Source organism: Chiloscyllium plagiosum, unplaced genomic scaffold (assembly GCF_037043375.1).
Source record: "Chiloscyllium plagiosum isolate Xiang-an unplaced genomic scaffold, Cpla_swu_hap1 HiC_scaffold_21, whole genome shotgun sequence".
In the NCBI taxonomy this organism is placed as follows: Eukaryota; Metazoa; Chordata; class Chondrichthyes; order Orectolobiformes; family Hemiscylliidae; genus Chiloscyllium; species Chiloscyllium plagiosum.
Genome location: NW_028270159.1, coordinates 52,638,337 through 52,660,779, shown reverse-complemented (window position 1 = coordinate 52,660,779; position 22,443 = coordinate 52,638,337). Strand labels below are relative to the sequence as shown.

At 39.6% G+C, this 22,443-nt stretch overlaps 1 protein-coding gene across 3 annotated transcripts in view; it reads right to left on the bottom strand.

Annotated features, from left to right (window-relative positions):
* Positions 1 to 2,742: 2,742 nt before the first annotated feature.
* The window catches only part of LOC122564706 (tubulin beta-4B chain-like), a 62,874-nt gene continuing 43,173 nt past the window's right edge, over positions 2,743 to 22,443 (bottom strand). For 2 of the 3 annotated variants that reach the window (XM_043719822.2, XM_043719824.2), the window contains 2 exons: positions 6,938 to 7,048; positions 2,743 to 3,899 (listed from right to left, as the gene is read on the bottom strand). In XM_043719822.2, the coding sequence (XP_043575757.1) occupies positions 2,842 to 3,899; positions 6,938 to 7,048 (1,169 nt within the window). In that variant the 3' untranslated portion in view covers positions 2,743 to 2,841. Of the gene's footprint in view, positions 3,900 to 6,937; positions 7,052 to 22,443 lie in introns of all 3 variants that reach the window. The other variant, XM_087998570.1, reaches the window with a different exon arrangement.

The following is a 22,443-nucleotide window of genomic DNA, read 5'->3' as shown; positions in this document are numbered from 1 at the left end:
TGTGGCATGGCCAATCTACCCAACCTGCACACCTTTGAGCTAGGGAGGAAACTAGACCATCTGGTGGAAACCCACACAGATACTGAGAGAATGTACAAATGCCACACAGTCACCCGAGGCTGGACTCGCACCAAGATCTCTGGTACTGTGAGGCAGCTGTGCCAACCACGGAGTTACCGTGCCTCCCAATGTGGTATTGTACATATTACACAGAATTTTTAATATCTGCCTGTCAGTGAAGTATTCACTCACCTGTTCTTTCCTCTTCAGTTCAAAGCTCTCTAAAACTTTCTTCCTTTCTTTTGTTTCTTGTTTGTTTTTTAGGTGGAAGGTTAAATGGTGCATTGGGGAAAAGGCCAGTAACAAACGAACTGGAGTAGGATTGGAGCAGTGTGATTCCATTTCAACCATCTCTTTCTCAGCATCCAATATCCTATTATCTTCCCATCTTATCACATTTATTTACTGCCATCACTACTCCCACCTCTTCCCTTTTGATTTGCCAGTTCAACCTGCTGTGGTTTCCTCATCCATTTGGTTGACCCTTAATCACCCTGAATTAAGGAGTAGGCCAGTTGGTCCTTCAGGCCTGCTCATAAATTCAATGAGGTCATAGATGATCTGATTACTCCACATTCCCATTCACCCCTGATAATCTTTCACCTGCCCCCATTGCTTATCAAGTATCTATCTGCCTTAAAAATACTCAAGGACATGACCAACATCGCCTTTTGAGGAAGAGTTCCAAAATTTGCAACCCTTGTTAGAAAACAGTATCATTGGTCTTAAATGTTATTTTTAAAGCGGCCTCTGGTTCGAGATTCTCCCACAAGAGGAAATATCCTTTCTACATGCAAAAGGAACATTGGAAGCTGAGGGATGACCTTATAGGAGTTTATAAAATCATGAGGGGCATGGATAGAGTGAAGAGAGGTCTTTTCCTCAGGATAGGGGAGTCCAAAATCAGACAGCGTAGGCTTAAGGTGAGAGGGGAAAGATTGAAAAGGGACCTGAGGGGCAACATTTTCACGCAGAGGTTGGTGCACGTACAGAATGAGTTGCAGACAAAGTGGTGGAGGCTGGTACATTACAACATTTCAAAGGCATCTGAATGGGTATATGAATAGGATCTAGAAGTATATGAGCCAAATGCTGGCAAATGGTATTCGGTTATTTTTGAATATCTGTTCAACATGGATGAGTTGGACCAAAATGTCTGTTTCCATGCTGTATATCTCCATGACTCTATAACCTATTAAGACATCTCAGGATCAAGTCACCTCTTATAAACTCGGCATATCCAAGCTTAGTCTTTTCCTCATTAAGATGTCTACCCATCCCAGGTATTAGTCTAGTCTTCTTTCGACTGCTTCCAACATATTTGCATCCATACTCCCCCAAAGGCAACTGGAGATCAGAGCAGTACCACAGGACATAGTTAGTGGCCCATGACACTCTGCTCAGGAATTGGCATAGAGACTCTCATCCAGTTCCTTCAAAAAGATTAAAAAATTAAACTTTTAAAACATTCGAATTGAAAAGACTTTGTTTTCATGACCATACCTCTGCCTTTTTCCATGTCCTTGGCATAGGTTGGCATTAATTAATAACTTCAAAATATAAATGATTTTGAAGGTTGAGTATTATCTTGACAAAACCTCTAGCTTTCTGATTTCAGCGTCTTCTGCTTTCTCTGATGCGTGGTATTAGTTTCCATATTTGATTCTCCCACTCATTGTTTATGTTACTTAATTTGCACTTCAATTGAGTTTTTGAAATATGCCTTTCAATGTTTCTGCAAATTATTTTAAAAATAATTTGCAATAAGCTAAAACATTTTCCAACAGTGCTGTACTAATGCATCCTGTAGAATTTTATAGTTTGCATATGCTCATTTTGTACAATCCAATTCAGCTCACAGCTGAATAGACATATCGGAGAAATTTGTTCACAGAGTGCTGTTTCTGACAGTGCTACACTGAGTTTGCCAATTCCTAGAGCAGAGTGTTGTAGCCATGGCACTGCTTGGTGCCAGGCAATTGGTGTAATCTGTAGTGCCACGAGAAAGCATCATAATTCCAGTGAATTTCTTCTCCATAATGCCCAAACTCAAACTGTTGGGAGAAGTCAACCAGTTTCAAGCAAAAAGTTTTAAGAAGGCATTAAAAGACACAGAAGACAATTCAATGGATATATTTTAATCACAAATTATGTCATTAAAAATATATAGTTTGTATAATTGTTACTTTGGACAAAGATATTTCTGCTACTGAGGGAAAGAAGGTGGATCAAAAATATTTATGGCAATGTTTAAAAACATTGAGAAGAGCCTGTGGGAAAGGTAACCCACTGACCAGATGATGCAGTTACACGATGATGAGTTTAAACAGGTAATTTCCAGTACAAAAGTGGTATTGGGAATTTATAATGAAAATGTGTGACAGCAGGAAGCACGGTTTTGTAGACCAGAAGATCAACTTAAGATTTTTATTAAGATACAGAATAGTAAGTTTTAAAATTCTCTTATATCTGCACGTATCTCATTAAAAGTCTTTTTCTTTATCTTATACCAATTGTCATATAATGAAAATATCTTCACTTAGCCACTGTACATATATAGATCAATTTAGCAATGGATCTCTTAACTGTCTGGGTTTTCATTAAATAATACAAACACAATGGATTCAAACTTGGAAAACAACACTCCAAACAAAACTGCATTGCAATTATTTAAATTTATTCCCCTTACAAAGTAGCATTTGATATTAAAACAAGAAAGTGCAGAATGGCAAAAGAGGACTGCCCATCTGAAGCTTTGTAGACTAATACACAATATATAGCTTAATTTTCTTCTCCTCCTAATTCTTCCTCTTCAGCCTCCTCTCCAGATGTAGCATCCTGATATTGCTGGTACTCAGAAACCAGGTCATTCATGTTACTCTCAGCCTCAGTAAACTCAGTCTCTTCCATGCCCTCACCAGTGTACCAATGCAAGAAAGCTTTCCGCCGGAACATGGCAGTAAACTGCTCAGAGATGCGTTTAAACAGCTCCTGGATAGCTGTTGTATTGCCAATAAAGGTGGCAGACATTTTGAGGCCTCTCGGTGGGATATCACAAACAGCTGTCTTAACATTATTGGGAATCCATTCAACAAAGTATGTGCTGTTTTTGTTTTGGACATTCAACATCTGTTCATCCACCTCTTTCATGGACATGCGTCCTCGGAAAACGGCAGCAACGGTCAGGTAGCGGCCGTGTCGAGGGTCACAGGCTGCCATCATGTTTTTGGCATCAAACATCTGTTGGGTAAGTTCAGGTACTGTGAGGGCACGGTACTGCTGGCTGCCACGGCTGGTCAAAGGAGTGAAACCTGGCACAAAAAAGTGCAGACGGGGGAAGGGGACCATGTTCACTGCTAGTTTACGCAGGTCAGCATTGAGCTGACCGGGAAAACGCAGACAGGTTGTTACACCGCTCATGGTGGCTGATACAAGGTGGTTCAGGTCACCATAAGTAGGAGTTGTGAGTTTGAGGGTTCGGAAACAAATGTCATACAGAGCCTCATTATCAATACAATAAGTCTCATCAGTGTTCTCCACAAGCTGGTGGACAGACAGGGTGGCATTATAAGGTTCCACGACTGTGTCTGACACTTTTGGTGAAGGCACGATACTGAATGTGTTCATTATTCTGTCAGGGTATTCTTCACGGATCTTGCTGATGAGGAGTGTGCCCATACCAGCACCAGTTCCACCACCCAGCGAGTGGGTGAGTTGAAAGCCCTGGAGACAATCACAACTTTCCGCCTCCTTCCTCACCACATCTAGAACAGAGTCAACCAGTTCAGCTCCTTCAGTGTAATGTCCTTTGGCCCAGTTGTTGCCAGCACCACTCTGACCTACAACAAACAAGAATGATTTAAATTCTTAAACTCTTAGGCAATTGATCAATTTGCCAGGATTTTGTTCTTTGGAACGATAATGTAGATCAACATTACTTATACATTATTTTCAAAGCTTAGTCTTATCTGGATGAACTGCATGAACAGCAATTATAACAGCCAGACTTTTGAATTACACAAGTGTAGAGGAATAAAGTTCTCAATTATGAGTGGCGTTGTTGCAACTTGAGCAATGATTTGAAGTGCACCTTACACAGCTGTGTGTTTATACAGCTGCATGTTTATTCCTGTGAATAATGGCAAGTGATTTTAGATCATTTCTCAACTTCATCATTCTGTTTCTCTTTAATTGGGATTTCCAAGGGGTACCTGCGTAGTAGGACAATTCTTGAAGTCATTAAGAGAGTTTCTCCCAGCAGAAAGTAGACTAAATTAAATTTAACCCCAAATTCTAAATGTGAAAAATAAAAACCAATCCGCTGCACAACCACCCAAACCCCACAATAAACATACAACTAAATGATTAACAATAAGTAATACCACTTTTGAGCTGATTAACTATGGGAAAAGACGAGCAAGTTGGACAAGGTGAGAAATCAGCTGACCAGAGTATATAAGAAGTTGTACAAACAATGGGCAATCACAACTCAGCAGCAGGATTGGAGTCCGCAGCTATAATGACTGTGGCTTCATGTGTTTCATAACATGCAGCTCTTTGTTCAGTTTGTTTATGCATTCATCAAGTTCTCCTTTGTTCCTACTGCTGGCTTTTTGTCATCCTGTTTCTTAAAACAAGACAAACGTTTACAGGTCCCTGGCACGTTGCCACCATGATGCCAAAAGCTTTTGTTTTATTGTGGGTTGTGGATGTTATCAGCAAGGCTGGTCCATGATGCCATCCCTAACTGCCCTTGAACCAAGTGGCTTGTTAGGAACTTGGAGGGAATTAGGTTAAGGGCAGCAGACTTCTTTCCTTAAAGGATGTCAGAGAACCAGTTGGGTTTTTGCAAATACCGATGATAGCATGGTAATCATTACTGAGATGAGTTTCGTATTCCACATTTATTAACTGTATTTTATTTCCACCAACTTCTAAGTCCCTGGAGTATTAGCTGGGTTTCTGGATTACTAATGTTACCACTGTTGCATCAAATTCCTATGTCATAGTGATGCTACTCTAGATGAACAAAGAAAGCATATAATTAGGATAAGCCAAAAAGCCTGATAATGATGTCAAAGTAAGAGTATAACATGTTAGCAGCAGACATCATAAAATCCCTTTGGGGCAAACAGGCAGACTAGGCCAAACTAATGGTGTTTCTGACAAAGGGAAGAGGCAGCCTTACCCATAAAACTGTGATCATTGTTGTTACAGACTTCAATCTCACTATTGAGTCGTGAATACCTAGCATATGTACACCTTCTTATAGCCTATAGTCAGCTGATTTCCCACCTTGTTAATGATCCCGACAATTCCCAGCTGTAATTCCTAGTTCCTTCCCTCTCTCCCTGCTCTCTGTTCCTCAGCTGCAGTCTTGTGCAGGTCTCAGCACCCATGTAAGAAATAAATTAAAAGACATCCTGCAATTAATGACCCATACTATCGGGATTCCTAATCAAAACTTTTAACCGCACCCATCCCTTCAAAGATGCTCTTTCCAAATTCGCAGGAAGAGTCTCATTCTGAGGGAGGCTTTTCCCTTGCAGAAGGGAACAGAAAGAATCAATTAAAGCAATTTTATAAAAACACTATTTACAGCAAAATATTAACTTAAATATAAGCCTGCCCAAAATGAATGAGCCTAGACAACTTTATATGTGGAGGAGAATTCTGTCTGAATGCCACATGCAGATTTATTGAAGAAGTAAGAATGGAAGAATTAAATTAAAGCGACAAAGGTGACTTGGGTACATATTTGGATAATTGATAGGAGGCAGACAGTTGTGATGAATGGATGTTTCCTTGGAACATTTCTTGCCATTATTTTGTCATATGAAAATTAATTTGACTCATACACGAAATACATATTTCAAATTTGCGGAGTTCAAGCCCTAATCCAGAAAGATTTCAAGATAATCAGAGGGTTACTCTTTTTCCTCGGATGGCGATGGCTAGCATGAGGGGACATAGCTTTAAATTGAGGGATGATAGATATAGGACAGATTTCCGAGGTAGTTTCTTTATTCAGAGAGTAGTAGGGGCATGGAACACAATGCCTGCAACAGTAGTAGACTCGCCAACTTTAAGGGCATTCAAATGGTCATTGGATAGGCATATGGATGAGAATGGAATAATGTAAGTTAGATGGGCTTCAGATTGGTTTCACAGGTCAGCGTAACATCGAGGACTGAATGGCCTGTACTGTGCTGTAATGTTCTATATAATCTAGAGTGAACTGAGAGTGTGCAGCATGTTGGAAGCATTATCTCTTAAATAAGATTCTAAACCAAAGCTCTATTCAGATGGATGTAAGATTTCCTGGCACAATTTGAAGAAGTGTGTTACAATATTTCCTGCTATCCTAGCTGGCATGTACTGATGTTGGTTGAAGGACAACACTCACAAAATGTGGGGATCATAGCAAAGCCAGCATTTGTCATCCATCGCTAATTGTGTGTTTGTGTGTTCTGTCTGATTTGTGAGGCCATTTTGAAGGGCAGTTAAGAGTCAGTCAATCATTGGAGACATATGTATGTCAGATTGGGAAGGATAACAGGTTTCCTTCAATATATGCATTTGTGAACCAGATGGACTTTTACAACAATCATGGTTACCAGCATTAAGACTAGTTTTTAAATTACATATTTATTAATTTATCTTAAATACTGCCAAGTTGGGATTTGAACCAATGTCTCCAGAGTCTTAACCTGAGTTTCTGGATTACTGGACCAATCAATTAACGTGACACTAACACCGACACTTTGGCTATAATTGGCAGTTGCGTTTGCCCGAACAACAATACTTCAAAAGTACTTCAGAGCCTGACTGGCACTTATAAATGTGAGTTCTTGTTTACCTGATAAACTTTACTTACCAAACACAAAGTTATCTGGTCTGAATATTTGTCCAAAGGGACCAGAGCGAACAGAGTCCATAGTACCAGGCTCCAAATCCATGAGCACAGCACGAGGCACATACTTGCCACCTGGATCAAAAAGCTAAATTTAATTAGCCTGTCAAAACCTCAATCATACCATATCCCTCAGTACTGCCACATCATTAGTTATCCATGTCAATTTCAGCATCATAAATAGTCAGTTTGAGCATCAAACATTATTAGTTTGAACTAAGTACAGTGTTGTCTGAGTGTCGTACAGCGTTATCTCAGCATCATTAGTGTCTTATTTGAGTGTCATACCACACAAATTTGAACACTGCAGTATCAAAATGAGAATCATACAGCATCATTCTAAGTACTGTACAGCATCTGTCTGAACATAGCACAACATTAATCTGAACATTATATAGTAACATTTAGAGCATCATATAGCATTATTCTGAGTATCAAAAAGCATCAGACTGAGCATCATATATCATTATTCTGAACAACATATAGCATTATTCTTAGTATCATACAATATCAGTTTGTGCACTGAATAGAATCCGTCTGAGCATCACACACTGTCATTCTGAGTATCATACAGTGAGAAATCGAGCACTGTACAGTGTCAGTCTGAGAATCATATAGCAAAAAACTGAACAATGTATGGCATTGACTTGAGTGTCGTATCACATCAATCTGAACATCGTACAATGTTAGTCTGAACATTACAATACTCAAATTGTGGTGTACAAAGTGTCAGTCTAACTTCATATCGTGGTAAATTGACAGAAGTCGTCATGAAAAGTAATTAGTTTCATAGAACGATATGTCGTGCAACCAAAACATAAAATTTAACATTCAATTTGCACATGATAAACCTGGGTCAGAAACAACTGTGTTAAATATAGGTAATTAAAAAAAAACGAATGGAGTCATACTTGGCTGAAGTGAATGGGAAAGGAGTCTAGCGATCTGCATAGCAATCCAAGAAAGTTAAGAAGAGCATCAAAATTAAAAAAAACATGCAATGTGTCAGAGATTGCTTAGCAGCAAGCTAGAGGAATCGGAGAGTTTCAAAAGCCAACAAAAGATGATCAAAAAATAATACAGGGGAAAAAATAAACATTCAAGCTAAACTAGCAATAACATAAAAAAGGACAGTAAGACCTGATAGAATCACAGAATCATACAGTCGTACAGCACGGAAACAGATCCTTTGTTCACTAGTTCCATCTGCCTGCTCCTGGCCCATATCCCTCCAAACCCAAATGTCTTATAAATGTTGTATTTGTACCCACATCCACTACTTCCTCAGGGAGGTTCATTCCACACACGAACCACCCTCTGTATAAAACATTTGCCCCTCATGAGATTTTTAAATCTCCCTTTTCTCGCCTTTAAATGTGCCCCCTTTACCTACCACCAACTCTATCTATATCTTTCACGATTTTATAAACTTCTTTAAGGTCACCTCTCGACTTTCTATGCTCCAGTAAAACAAAAATCCCAGCTTTTCTTTAAAACTCAAACCTTCCATACCTGGTAACATCCTGATAAACCTCTTCTGAAGCCCCTCCAATAATATCCTTCCTATAACAGGGCAACCAGAACTGGACACACTATTTCAGTCCTGTATAACCAATGCCCTGCATAACCTCAACATGACTTCTCAACTCCTAAACTTCAAGGACTGAGCAATGAAGGTAAGCGTGCCAAATGCCTTTTTAACTAGCCTTTTCAACTTTTAACTTGACACAAATTTCAAAGAATTATTGTTGCACCTCTAGGTCCCTCTGTTCTACAACACTGCCTGAGGCCCTACCATTAATTGTGTAAACCTTACCCTTGTTTATTGTACCAAAATACAATACTTTGCATTTATCCAGATTGAACTCCATCTGCCAATTTTCAGCCTATTGACCCATTTGATTAAGATCTCTTTGTAATCTCAGAAAACCTTCTTCACTGTCGACAGTGTCACCAGTATTGGTGTCATCCACAAACTTAGTAACCATGCTTTGTATATTCTCATCTAAATCATTAATATAAATGACAATCAAAAGAGGACGCAGAACCGATCCCTGGTGAAAGCCTCCAGTCCAAATAGCAACCCTCCACCACCACCCTCTGTCGCTTGCTGTTAAGCCAATTATATATCCAATTTGCAAGCTTACCTTGAATCCCATGTGACCTAACTGGGAAAAGATCTGCCACCCTGCCTACCCACAGCATGGCCACAGAGAACACAGAAAATCAAGCCTGTCCAAACCACACAATAAACACCCAGAATGCCTCAGCATTGACCAAACAAACTGACAAGAGAAACCAGACATGACCGCAGTAACTCACAGACCAGGGAATACACTTCCCAAGACAATCTAACAATAAGCTTATTGGACCCGATCAACACAGCCCACCCAAAGCCTTAAGGGCAGTCTCGTACCCTACTGATGTCAAATCCACACAAAGGACAGGTCAGATGGAGAGGCACCAGAATACCTCGCTCACCGGAGAGAAACAATGGAAACATCTTACTGCCAAGGAAAGGGACATTCTCACCTACCCTTGAAGAGAACTGGAATCTCCCATTAAAGACTCTTTGATGCTGCCAGGGTGCTTCATTGTATCCACATTCAGGACATTCTTCTGACAGGGACTTTGCCATTATCACCATCGTAACTGGATTACCATTGTATTTCCCCTATTTTCAATTAGCATCATTGTACAATATTCTTGTAAAAACTGGCTTGATTCTCTGCTCAGGGAAGAGAATCCTTGATCTACCTGTACTGACTGTCAGTTCTGTGTCAGTCTAGACAATTTCTCTTCCAGTGATATCGTTTGTAATAAACAGCTTGTCAATTTCACCTGATCTGGCTTGTGTGATCTCAGCTTTATTGGGCTAATTTTTCCAACACTAACTTTACTAGTTAGTCTACCATGCAGAACCTTGTCAAAGATTTACTAAAGTCCAAGTAAATAACGTCTACTGCTCTGCCCTCAAATTATTTTGGTAACTTCCTTGAAAAACTCAGATAAGTTTGAGACAAACAATTTTCCTTGCACAAAACCATGCTGACTGTCCGTCCCTAAATTAATTTTTGCGTCTCTAAATGTCCATAAATCACCTACAACAATTTACCCACAGCTGACGTCAGACTCTCAGGTCTACAGTTCCTCAGTTTTTCCTTATAACCTCTCTTTACATATAGAAAAGGAAGGGAGAGGCCGAAGCAAACACAGAGAATGAGACTGGGGAAATAATAATGGGGAACCAGAATATGGCAAAAGAATTGACTAAATACTTTGCATCAATCCTCATAATTGAGGAAACTAATAGGATTTCAAAATTACTAAATAATAAGGGGCAAAAGCAAGTTGTAAATAAATACATCATCGTCCCTGTGCACAAGAAGGCACATGCAGCATGACTCAATGACTGCTGCCCAGTGGCTCTAACTTTGGTGGTCATGAAGTGTTTTGAAAGGCTGGTCATGGCATTAATCAACTCCAGCCTCTCCACTACTCTTGACCCACTCCAATTTGCCTATCGGACCAACAGATCCACATTAAATGCCATATCACTTGCCCTTCACTCTTCCCTAGAACATCTTGACACCAAGAACAGCTACATAAGCATCCTACTCATTGACAGTTCAGCCTTCAACACTATTATCCCCTTGAGACTGATTATTAAACTTAGTGATCTCTGACTAAGTCCCCCTCTCTGCAACTGGATCTTCAGTTTCCTGACCCACAGGCCACAATCAGTGAAGATTGGGGACAATATTTCATCCTCACTAACACTCAACACTGGAGCCTCCCAGGGGTGTGTATTTAGTCCCCTACTATGCTCACTGTATACCCATGACTGCATTGCCAAAGACCAGACTAATGTCATTTACAAGTTCGCTGATGACACCACCATAGTTGGTTGAATCGCAGATGGCGACGAAATAAACTACAGACGGGAGGTGGAAGACCTGGAAAAATGAGGCACTGAGAACAACCTAACTCTTAATGCCGGCAAAATAGGGCCAAAGGCTGATATGTTTATGTCTCTGTAAGTCCCCAGGATGGGTTGCTTCCTTGGATATTAAATGAAGTAGAGACAAGATAATATATGTAGTGGTTGTAATCTTCTAAAAATACTTAAATTCTGGAAAAGTGCCAGAGAATTGGAAAACTGCCAGTGTAATACCCTTATATGAAATGGGAGGGAAACTGTTGAGAGTCCATTATGGAAGATGTAATAGCAAAACATTTAGAAATGCATAATATGATCAAGCAGAGTCAGCACAGCTTCATGAAGGGAAAAACCACACTTGGTTTTTCCCTTTTTGAAGGTGTGCTAACTCTGCTTGATCATATGCATTTCTATATGTTTTGCTATTACATCTTCCATAACTTTAATACACCGGTTCAGTTGCCATTCATTTTTATTAGATTAGATAAGATTAGATTCCCTACAGTGTGGAAACAGGCCCTTCAGTCCAACATGTCCACCCCGACCCGTTTCCCTCTGACTAATACACCTAACACTATGGGCAATTTAGCATGACCAATTCACTGACCTGCAGATCCTTGGACTGAGAGACCTAGAATATGAGAGCAGGGATGTGCTGCTGAGGCTTTATAAGGCATTTGGGATATTGTGAACAACTTGGCCCCCCGTATCTAAGGAAGGATATGCTGACATTGGAAGATGTCTGGGAAGTTTACAAGAATAATCCCAAGATTGAAGAGCTTTTCATGTGACAGGTGATTGAAGATTCTGGGTCTATCCTTCATGGAGTTTATACAATGAGGGTGATCTGGTTGAAACTTAGAGAATAATGAGGCGGCTGGATAGGGTGGATGTGGAGGAGATGTTTCCACTATTACAATGGACTAGGATCCAGGGCCACAGCGTCAGAGTGAAGGGACAACCCCTTAGAATTGAGAAGAGCAATTTCTTCATTTAGAGTGGTGAACCTGTGGGACTCATTTCTGCAGAATGGAGGCCAATTCATTGAGTGTCTTTAAAGCAGAGATAGATAGATAGATAGATAGATAGATTTTTGATTAGTAAAAGGGGATCAAACATTACAGGGAGAAGGCAGGAGAATAGGTTGAGAAACATATCAGCCATGATAGAATGGTGCAGCAGACTCAATGGGCTGAATGGTCTAATTGTGCTCTTCTATCTTACGCCCTAATGACTATCTAGGACCAGAGGACATAATCTCAGGAGAGGTTGTCCAATTAAGATGAGGAGGACTCTTTTTTTTATTTTAGGGGTAGTGTGTGAGTTCTTTAATGCACAGGGCTGTTGAGCATGTGTTGTTAATTATGTTCAAGGTTGAGATAGATAAAATGTGAATCAGCATGAGAATCAAAGGGTATGGGAAAAAAGCAGGAAAGTGGAATTGAGGATTCTCAGATCAGCCATGACCTCACTGAATAGCGATGTAAACATGGCTGAATGACCTCTTATGGTCATACAGCATTAGTCTGAGGATCATTTCGAGCATTGTACTGTACCAGTCAGAGCATCCTACAGTGTCAGCCTGAATATCATATGGCATCAGACTGACCATTGCACAGTGGCTAGTCTGTATATCATACACCATCAATTAGAGCATCATATGGTGTCATTCTGAGTATAGGAAAGCAGTTAATCTGAGCCTTGTACAATGTCATTTTGAGCATTACACTGTGTCAGTTTGGATATCATACAGTGGGTAGTCTGCATATCATACACCATAAATTAGAGTATCATACTGTGTCAGCCTGAGTATCATACAACATTAGACTGGCCATTGTACAGCAGTTGGTCTGCATATCATGCTGGATCAATTATGTTAAAAATCACACAACACCAGGTTACAGTCCAACAGGTTTATTTGGAAGCACTAGCTTTTGAAGCACTGCACCTTCATCAGGTAGCTATGGAACAGGATCATAAGACAGAATTTATAGCAAAAGATCACAATGTCATGCAACTGAAATATTGAAGAAACCTATGATCTGGAGATGCTGGTGTTGGACTGGGGTGTACAAAGTTAAAAATCACCAGGTTATAGTCCTACAGGTTTATTTGGAAGCACTAATTTTCAGGGCACTGCTCCTTCATCAGGTGGTTGTGGAGTTTAAGATTGTAAGGCACAGAATTTATAGCAAAAGTTTACAGTGTGATGTAACTGAAATTATATATTGAAAAGACCTGGATTGTTTGTTAAGTCTCCCATCTGTTAGAATGACCATGTTGGTTTCAATTCTCTCATATGTAAATCGCAAAACTTTTTCAAAAGTGACATTCTCAAGTGAACTTTAACAATTGGTGTCATGTCGGGCCAGATAATGCACTGAAGGTGTGACAGGCCCTGTGTGAGACTGTCTGTGCCACAATGGGCACACTGATTCTAATGTAAAAAAGGGATTTACAGAATCTTACATGGATTCATGCAGTTTTTGAGCAAAGTAAAATGTAATTCTGCAAGTACAAATTCACCCCACAAACTTATATGTGGGTGTGTGTGTTGGTGGGAAGGGGGGTTATGAGTGTCTGCGAGAGAGTGTGTGTATGTGTGTGAGTGTGATTGTAAAGGAATAGAAGTCTGTGAGAAGGTGCATTTGTGAGTGTGTATGTGTGAGCGGATGAGAGAGGGTCTGCGTGAGTGTATGGGTCTGTAAGAGAGCTTGTGTGTCTGCAGGAGTGTGCGTGTTTGTGTGTGTATAGTGCAATGGGGTCTCACCTATAGTATGACACCCCACCTCCCCCCACACACACAGTTACATCACACTGTAAACATTTGCTATAAATCCTGTGTCTCACAATCTTATACTCCACAACCACCTGAAGGAGCAGCGCTCTGAAAGCTAGTGCTTCCAAATAAACCTGTTGGACTACAACCTGGTGTTGTGTAATTTTTAACTTTGAAGAAACCTAGATTGCTGTTAAGTCTTTCATCTTTTAGAATGGATTGCAGGTTTTGGTTCATTAATATGTAAATCCCAGAATTTCTTTTAAGTCACATTCTCAAGATAGTTTAAGGTTTTATAAAAAAAGTGACATCTCAGCTCAGACAATGCATTAAAGGTGAGGTTAGAGTTTGTCTGTATCCCAATCTTGAGTCAGAGTCATTCTATTTCCAAAGTAGGAATTTATAAACTATTACATGGATTGACTTCCTACAGATTGTGTGCTTTTTGAGCAAAAAAGAATGTATCTGCAAATATAATTCTGCAAATGCGTCCATGAGAGAGAGAGAGAGAGAGAGAGAGAGAGCGAGAGTGTGTGTGTGCATGAGACAGTGTGTTTGCGTGTGTGCATGCTTGGTAAAGTGTGCATGTGATTGTGATGGAGTTTAAGCCTGTGTGAGTGTGGGGAAGAGAGGGGGTCTGCGTGAGTGCGTGAGTATAGAAGAGTGTGTGTATATAAGTGCTTGTGTGTGATTGTGCGAGTGTATAGTGTAGTGGGGTCACCTGTAGTGTGACATGAACCCATGGTCCTGGTCTAGGCCATCCTCATGGGTTCCGAACTTGGTTATCAGCCTCTGCTCAGCCACTGTATGTTGTTGCATACTCTGAAGTCCGTCTTGGATGATGGTCACCTGAAAATCCAAGGCCAAAAGTCCAAATGCTGAAGTGTTCCCCGAGTGGGAGGGAACACTCCTGTCTGGTAATTATTGTGCGGTGTCCATTCATCCATTGCTGTAGCATCTGTTTCATCTCACAAATATACCATCCTTGCCTGATTAAGGCTGTCAGCAATACAAGTGGTTCAGTGGTTAGCACTACGGCCTCACAGTACCAGGGGGTCAGTGTAAACTTAATGTGTAGAATTGCCTCTATCTGCACTGTAGGGATTCTATATTATTTCATTAATGTTGAATGTATCTAGTTTGTTTTAGCAACAGACTTAATTTGAAATTCTGTATAATATTTTGCACGCGGCACTAGAAAATTTGTGTCTCGTTTTAGAAGTTTGGTCGCAATGGAGATCACAACAATGTGAATGAATCAAATTGGACAAGGACTGACATTGATGATGGTACAACCCTCAGAACAGTATTTTTTCACTCAATATTAGACACTGCCCTCTTTCAAAATGGGGATGTTTCTGAAGCTTCCCTCTTGTGCTAGATGTTTACTTTTCCAATGACATTCACAAGTAGATTTGGCAGGACTACATAGCTTTGGTGAGATCCACTGGTTTTAGGATCGCTTCTGTCTGTCTACAACATGCTGCTTCTGCTAATTACCAGACATTTGGTTTTTGTTGTAGTTTCACAAAGTTGGCACCTCATTGTTTGGTATGTCTGGTGCTGTTCTTGATCTGTTCTCCCACACTCCTCACTGAACCAACCATGTCCCCCAATTTGATGGCAATGGTAGAGAGTGGCAGAAAATAGGCAGAAGTTTGGCCCACAGGACCTTATGGATAATCAGTTTTGAATTTTTACATATCTGAGTATATCCCATTTAGCCTGATAGTCATGCCCAACAACATCAAGTGTGAAGGAAGAACATTGATGCCATAAGGACTATGTGGACACTCTTCCTAATGCTGTCAAGGACAGAAACATCAGTGACAGGCAGATTAGGAATGATGAGGTCAGGTATGTTTTTCTCTTTTGCTATTTCTCTGCTATAGGCCAGAACGAGGGTCTAAGGTCATCCAGCAGTTTCAATATTATACTGTTCAGGTTGATATTTTATTTCAGTTTTATTATTTGAATTTAAATTCCTCAGACTCCACAGCATTCATCCAAGCCTCTGGTTACTTAGTCCACAAACATCACTGTGGAACAGCCTCTATTCAAGAAGGCCCACCTTTACTTCCAAAGGGGAACTAAGACTTTACAATTAATGTCAGTGGAGCCCAGATACATAGAATGATTTTTTTAAAAAATCACATTCCAGTAATATTATAACATGGTTTTGTACTATTGCTGCTTTCTCTATATTGGAGGGGAAAAATCCTTAAACTACTAAAGGGTTTAACATGCTAAATATCATGCAGTCTTCAAGCTTTAGCTGCTTCAGTCTCAGTGTTTGACTTGAAAAGATCATTAACATTTTTTCTGCACTGCTCATCTTGGTTAGCTTCCGCCTGCAGAACACGGCCAAAAATGGATCTTCGTCCTCAGCTTCATTTTCTGCACTGCATTTCAAACTTGATAACCCCCTTGTCCTCCTGTCATACATCTTCAGACCGATTCAAACAGCTACATGTACACATAATAGAAGCAGAAGTAGGCCTGTTCTGCTATTCAATAAGATCGTGGCTAGTCCAATTAGGTTTCGAATTCCACATTCTCATCTACCCTCGGTTCTCTTGTCTATCAAAAATTAAACCAACTCTAATTTAAGAATATTCAATGAGCCTGCCTCTACCGCTTTCAATGCAGAGAGTTTCAAAGTTGCACAACCCTTGGAGAAACAAAAAATTTTCCTTGTTTTTGTCCTAAAAGGAAGGAGAATAAAACAGGAAGATTTGGAACTAAAAAAGCTTGAAATGGAAAAAGAGATTAAATTTAAAAAGTTTTAACTCAGAATAAAAGTATGAAAATTAGAACAAACATGACTTGGCCAGAGTAAAACTTAAAGAAATATAAGGTAGCAGCTAGGAGGATGATTTATTTAACAAAAAGAAAATCTGTGCTTAGTACTTACATTTACTGAGGATGGAATCAAAAGTTATTTCAGGTGAAAGGGAGCACTGCAGATGCTGGAGATTAGAGTGGTGCTGGAAAAGCACGGCAGGTCAGGCAGCATCCAAGAAGCATCCAAGCCCTGATGAAGGGCTTTTGCCCGAAACATTGATTTTCCTGCTCCTTGGATGCTACCTGACTGCTGTGCTTTTCCAGCACCACTCTAATCTAGACTCAAAAGGTATTTCAACCTATTTGAAAAGGGTAGTTCGACAAATAAAGTGTCAAAAGGTGTTTGGATCCAAATCTTATGAAATGTTTCAACAGGTCTATTGATGTATGCAAATTTGTCAGAAGAATAATCTGCAGGTTATGAAACAGATTTTTAAAAAAAGCTCTGAGCTTATCCCTGTGGGCTATCAGTGAAAATTTAGAACAAGATATGGACGTATGCAGAGTTTGTGGTTTCATTAACTGAAGTTGGAGGAAAATTTTGAGAGAAAGTAAGGAAAATTATGATTATGGAAAAATTCAGAAATAGTATTCCTGCAAACCGAAGAATTTATTCAGATGAAAAACCAAGTATAAATGATCAGAAAAGCAGCAGTTCTGGCTGATACCTATGATATCTGACACATTTATATGCAAATCTACAGGGAAATTGGAGGAATAGAAAGTCTGCAGGTGGAAATAGTACAGTTTTGAGGAAAACAAACAGAAGGATGCCAAAGCAATGAGGAGAAAGACCAAGAAGTAATACAGGTGCTCAATCCTTTATCCGAAATGCTCAGGACCAGCTGGTTTTCAGAATTCAGAATTTTTCGAATTTCAGAATAAGTGACAGTTTGATGGTGAAATTTTAAAATATCTTTCCGAAGAACAGACTTACTGTGAGTAGAACAGGCCCAGAAACAGAATTGAGGCCTGCCAGGGCTGAGTCAAGCCCCTCTATGTCACATCTGAGTGACACGCATCGAGTGGGTGTAGAGTTGGGTTAACTGTTTGCAAGCCAAACAACCTTGTTAATGAGAAAAAATCTTCACAAAAAAACTTTTGGACTTTGGAGCTTTTTGGTTTTCGGATAAAGGGCTGTCTACCTGTACTAAAAAAAACTTTCATTTTAATAAGACTGGACATACTAAAAAAATCACTGAAAAGGGGACATCAGGATACTGGGTATTAAAACTGCAATGGTAATACAAAGAGAATGTTTCCTTAGAATGTATAAAAAACGGGAGAGATAACTCCGGACAGTCATGAAATATTATTTTTTGAATATTGATAAAGAGAATCGGATCATGGGACGTTCTCAACATTTTATCTCATAAAGGAGATGAACACTAGACCACATCAGTCACTGATTCTGGTTAATGATATTTGTTTTCAAGGGTTAGGGGGGATGTTAACAGAGGAGAAAATGGAAATCTATTAAGTGGAGCTATGATGAGCTTACAAAACATTGTCATTTTACAGAGTTAAAGAGTAACTTCGTAAACAGTGAAGTTGTAGTTGGAGTAATACAACAAATTAAGAAGAAATTGATTTTATCTTGAGAATTTACATGGCTGGCTCAAGAACACTAGCTTTACTGAACGTCGGGAAACAACTAGTAGAGAAAAAGAAAATGCTGACAGGAAAAAGGAGCAGTGCTCCAAAAGCTAGTGCTTCCAATTAAAGCTGTTGAACTACATATGGTGTTGTGTGATTTTCAACTTTGTATGCCCCAGTCCAACACTGGCATCTCCAAATCATGAAGAAAAATCCTGGATTTTTTTCTGATTGTATTGTGACTAGATCTAAGTCACATCAAATTAGACTGAAAGAAGCAAAGCCTTTGAAAAAGGGAGATGATTTGATAATTTAGTCATAGACACAATTTTCAAAAATGTAAAGAGAAATGTTAAGGTGAAGAGAGTGAGACTGCCATGTTTGTCCCATTTTCTTCAATAGAATGCAACAGATACTGAATTGAAAAGAGTTACACCAACAGCTTGCTCAGAAATTGAGTTACAACCAACACTCAATCTTATTTTTTACAAGACAATACACTAATGAGGAAATGGAGATCACCTCAAATACAAGATACTGGCCGATGATATATGGATCGTGCTAGTTCTGTTCAAGTGTGGCAGCAAATCTTTGTGATTGGCTCAAAAAATTCCAAAAATGTGTCACTTGGGTATTAGGAAAACATAGACTGAAATATTTAAGACATTTCTATTGGCCAGATTACATAAAGATATGGTCAAATTTTGCTAGGCATGCCATACATGTTCATGCGATGGGGAAACACACACCATCAACTAAACCTTTGTCTTTTTTAACAGAATGTGTAGGACCCCTACATAAAACCAGTAATCTTTAAATGAGTTTGCATATTACCACAACATTTTCTGAAGCAGTTTATTTAGGAAAAAATGCTGCTAATGTGAGAGTGGAAGAGTTCAATTTTTTTTTTACAAGATATAGATTACCGAAAGAAATACAATCAGATCAAGATTCAATTTTTTTTTGTTTCTATTAATCAAAGAAATTATGATTTGTTTGGCATTAAATAATTTACATCTTCTGTTTATCGCCCACTGTGTGTATTGGAAAGCTGTCATCAAACTTTGGACATCGTGATTAGTGCTTATTGTCTGGAATTTCTGATGATTTTTATTGTAATGAAGGAATTTCTTAGTTATGTTTTGTCATTAGAAATGTTCCTACTGAGTTCATTGTTCTTTGGAACTGATTTGAACACAAAGTTTTGGACCACTCAAACTAATTAAGAAGTGATCAACTAAAGCTTAGAGTATGCTTCCAGCTATGTTTTAAGTTTCAGAGAAAAATTAACAAAAGGATTCGAGTTAGCAAAAAGTGCTCAACAAATTATGAAATCTAGAGCAGATAAGACAAAAATTCAACATTTTGCTGCTGGAAAAATATTGTTAGTATTATTACCTTACCTGTCTCGGGGGAGGGGGATATCATTAAAAGCAAGTTTTTCTGGACCATATCAAATCAAAAAGAAACTCAATGATGTACTGAGTATTCCAGAGAGAAGGAAGAAAGGACAGTAGTGTATGATGTTAATATCTTTAAACAGATATTTCAATGAGGGAGTGGGGATTTATAGTCAAGAGAAAAAATGTACTTACATTATTGGATGAAGTAGAGTGAAATGAAAATCAAAAAAATTGATGAGTGGATCAGAAGTTGAAAATTCAAAAGATGAATCCCGGCAGTCATATTGGATAATAAATAAGGTAAGGTAGCATAATATTTAATCTTCCAAAAACAACTGAAATAAAGGCTATTACAGACTCATTCATTGACTTGTGTGAACAGTTCAGTCAAAACGTCTCTGGCTTTTTTGATGTGTTACCTATAAAACATCATCCTTACAAACTCAATCCAGAAGATTAGTTAAATCATAGAATCCCTATAGTGTGGAAACAGGCCATTTGGCCCAACAAGTCCACATTGACCCTCTGAAAAGTAATCCATCCAGACCCATTCCCTTACCCTATTAACCTGCATGTCCCCTGACTTAGTGCCCCTAACCTACACATCCCTATACACTATGGGCAATTTAGCATGGCCAATTCACCTAACCTGTACATCTTTGGATGGTGGGAGGAAACCGGAGCACCTACAGGCAACCCACCCAGACACGAGGAGAATGTGCAAACTCCACACAGTCATTTGAGGCTCGATTTGAACCTGGGTCCCTGGTGCTGTGAGACAGCAATGCTAACCACTGAGCCACCATGCCGCCCATTAGGGAAGGGATTAAGTTCATGATAGACAATGGCATTACTGAATCAAGCCACAGCAGCTGGAGTTCACAGACTGTGGTGGTGTCCAAACTGAATGGGTTGCTAAGATCTTATATTAATTATCATAAAATTAACAAACAAAAAAGCAGATTCCAAGATTGGAGGACTGTATTAAAAGAACTGAACATGTGTGATCCTCTCCAAAATTGACTTACTCATGGGATATTGGCAAGTTCCATTGAATGTTCTTGTAACATTGGATTAGCTTTATCAATGCAAAGTGATACTGTGTGAAATGAAAAAGGCAACAACGATGTTCCAATGATTAAACAATGAAGTCACTAAGGGACTATGTAACTGTGCTCTTTACATCAATGCTTCAATTGTGTTCAGCCACATTTGGGAGGAACATTTACATTACCTGACTGAACAGTTTAATCATCTGAAAAGAGACAATTTAGTACAGTAGAAATCTGGCAAAAATTAGTTTGTCAGCACAAAGCGTTGAGCCTCATTGTGTGACAAAGCCGTGTGGATTTTATTGGAGGTTTGTTCCTTCATTAAATTTTGCGAAGAAAGACAGAAACTTTGCTTGGATATAGGAAAAGAACATAGAACAGTACAGGCCCTTCGCCCCATGATGTTGTGCCGAGCATTTATCTTCATCTAAGACCAGCCTAACCTACACACCCCTCAACTTACTGCCGTCCAATAGTCGCTTCAATGTCCCTAATGTATCTGACTCTACTACCACTGCTAGCAGCCCATTCCATGCACCCACCACTCTGAGCAAAGAACCTCCCCCTGACATCTCCCCTTATACCTTCCTTCTATCACTTTTAAAATTATGACCCCTTGTGACAGCCATTTCTGCCCTGGGGAAATATTTCTGGCTATCTACTCTACCTATGCCTCTCATTACCTTGTACACCTCTATCAAGTCACCTCTCTTCCTTCTTCTCTCCAGTGTGAAAAGCCTAGCTCACTCAACCTCCCTTCATAAAACAAGCCCTCCAATCCATGCAGCATCCTGGTAAATCTCCTCTGCACCCTCTCTAAAGCACGTACATCCTTCCTATAATGAGGCAACCAGAATTGGATACAATATTCTAAGTGTGGTTTAACCAGAGCTGCATAACCTCATCGCTGTTAAACTCAACCCCCCTGCCAATGAAAGCCAAAACACCATACGCTTTCTTAACAACCCCATCAACTTGGTGGCAACTTTGAGGGATCTATGTATGTGGATCCCAAGATTCCGCTGTTCCTCCTCACTGCCAAGAATCTTGTCTTTAACCATGTATTCAGCATTCAAATTTGACCTTCCAAAATGAATCACTTGGCATTTATCCAGGTTGTAACCTGCAACAGCCCTTGACACTATCTACAACACCACCAACCTTTGTGTCATCGCCAAACTTACTAACCCACCCTTCCACTTCTTCATTCAAGTCATTTATAAAAACTACAAAGAGCAGAAGACCAAGAACAGATTCCTGCGGGACACCACTGGTCACTGACCTCCAGGTGGAATACTTTCCATCCACTACCACTCGCTGTCTTCTTTTGGCCAGCCAATTCTTCTCCAGACAGCCACATTTCCCTATATCCCAGACCTCCGACTTTCTGAATGAGTCTACCGTGGGAACCTTATAAAATGCCTTACTGAAATCCATTTACACCACATCCACTGTTTCTCCTTTGTCAACTTGTCTCGTCACATCCTCAAAGAACTCAATAAGGCTTGTGAGGCATGACCTGCCTCTCACAAAGCAGTGCTAACTATCTTTACTCATACTATGTTTTTCCAAATAGTCAAAAATCCTATCCATCAGAATCCTTTCCAGTACCTTATTTACCACAGACGTAGGACTGACAGGTCTGTAATTCCCAGGGATTTCCCTATTCCCTTTCTTGAATAGAGGAAGAACATTCAGTTCCCTCCAATCATCCGGTACGCCTTCCGTGGAGAGTGAGGATGCAAAGATCATCGCCAGAGGTGCAGCAATTTCATTCCTCGTTTCCCAAAGTAACCTCGGATATGCCTGGTCCGGCCCTGGGGACTTATCTATCTCGATGCTTGTCAAACTTTTTC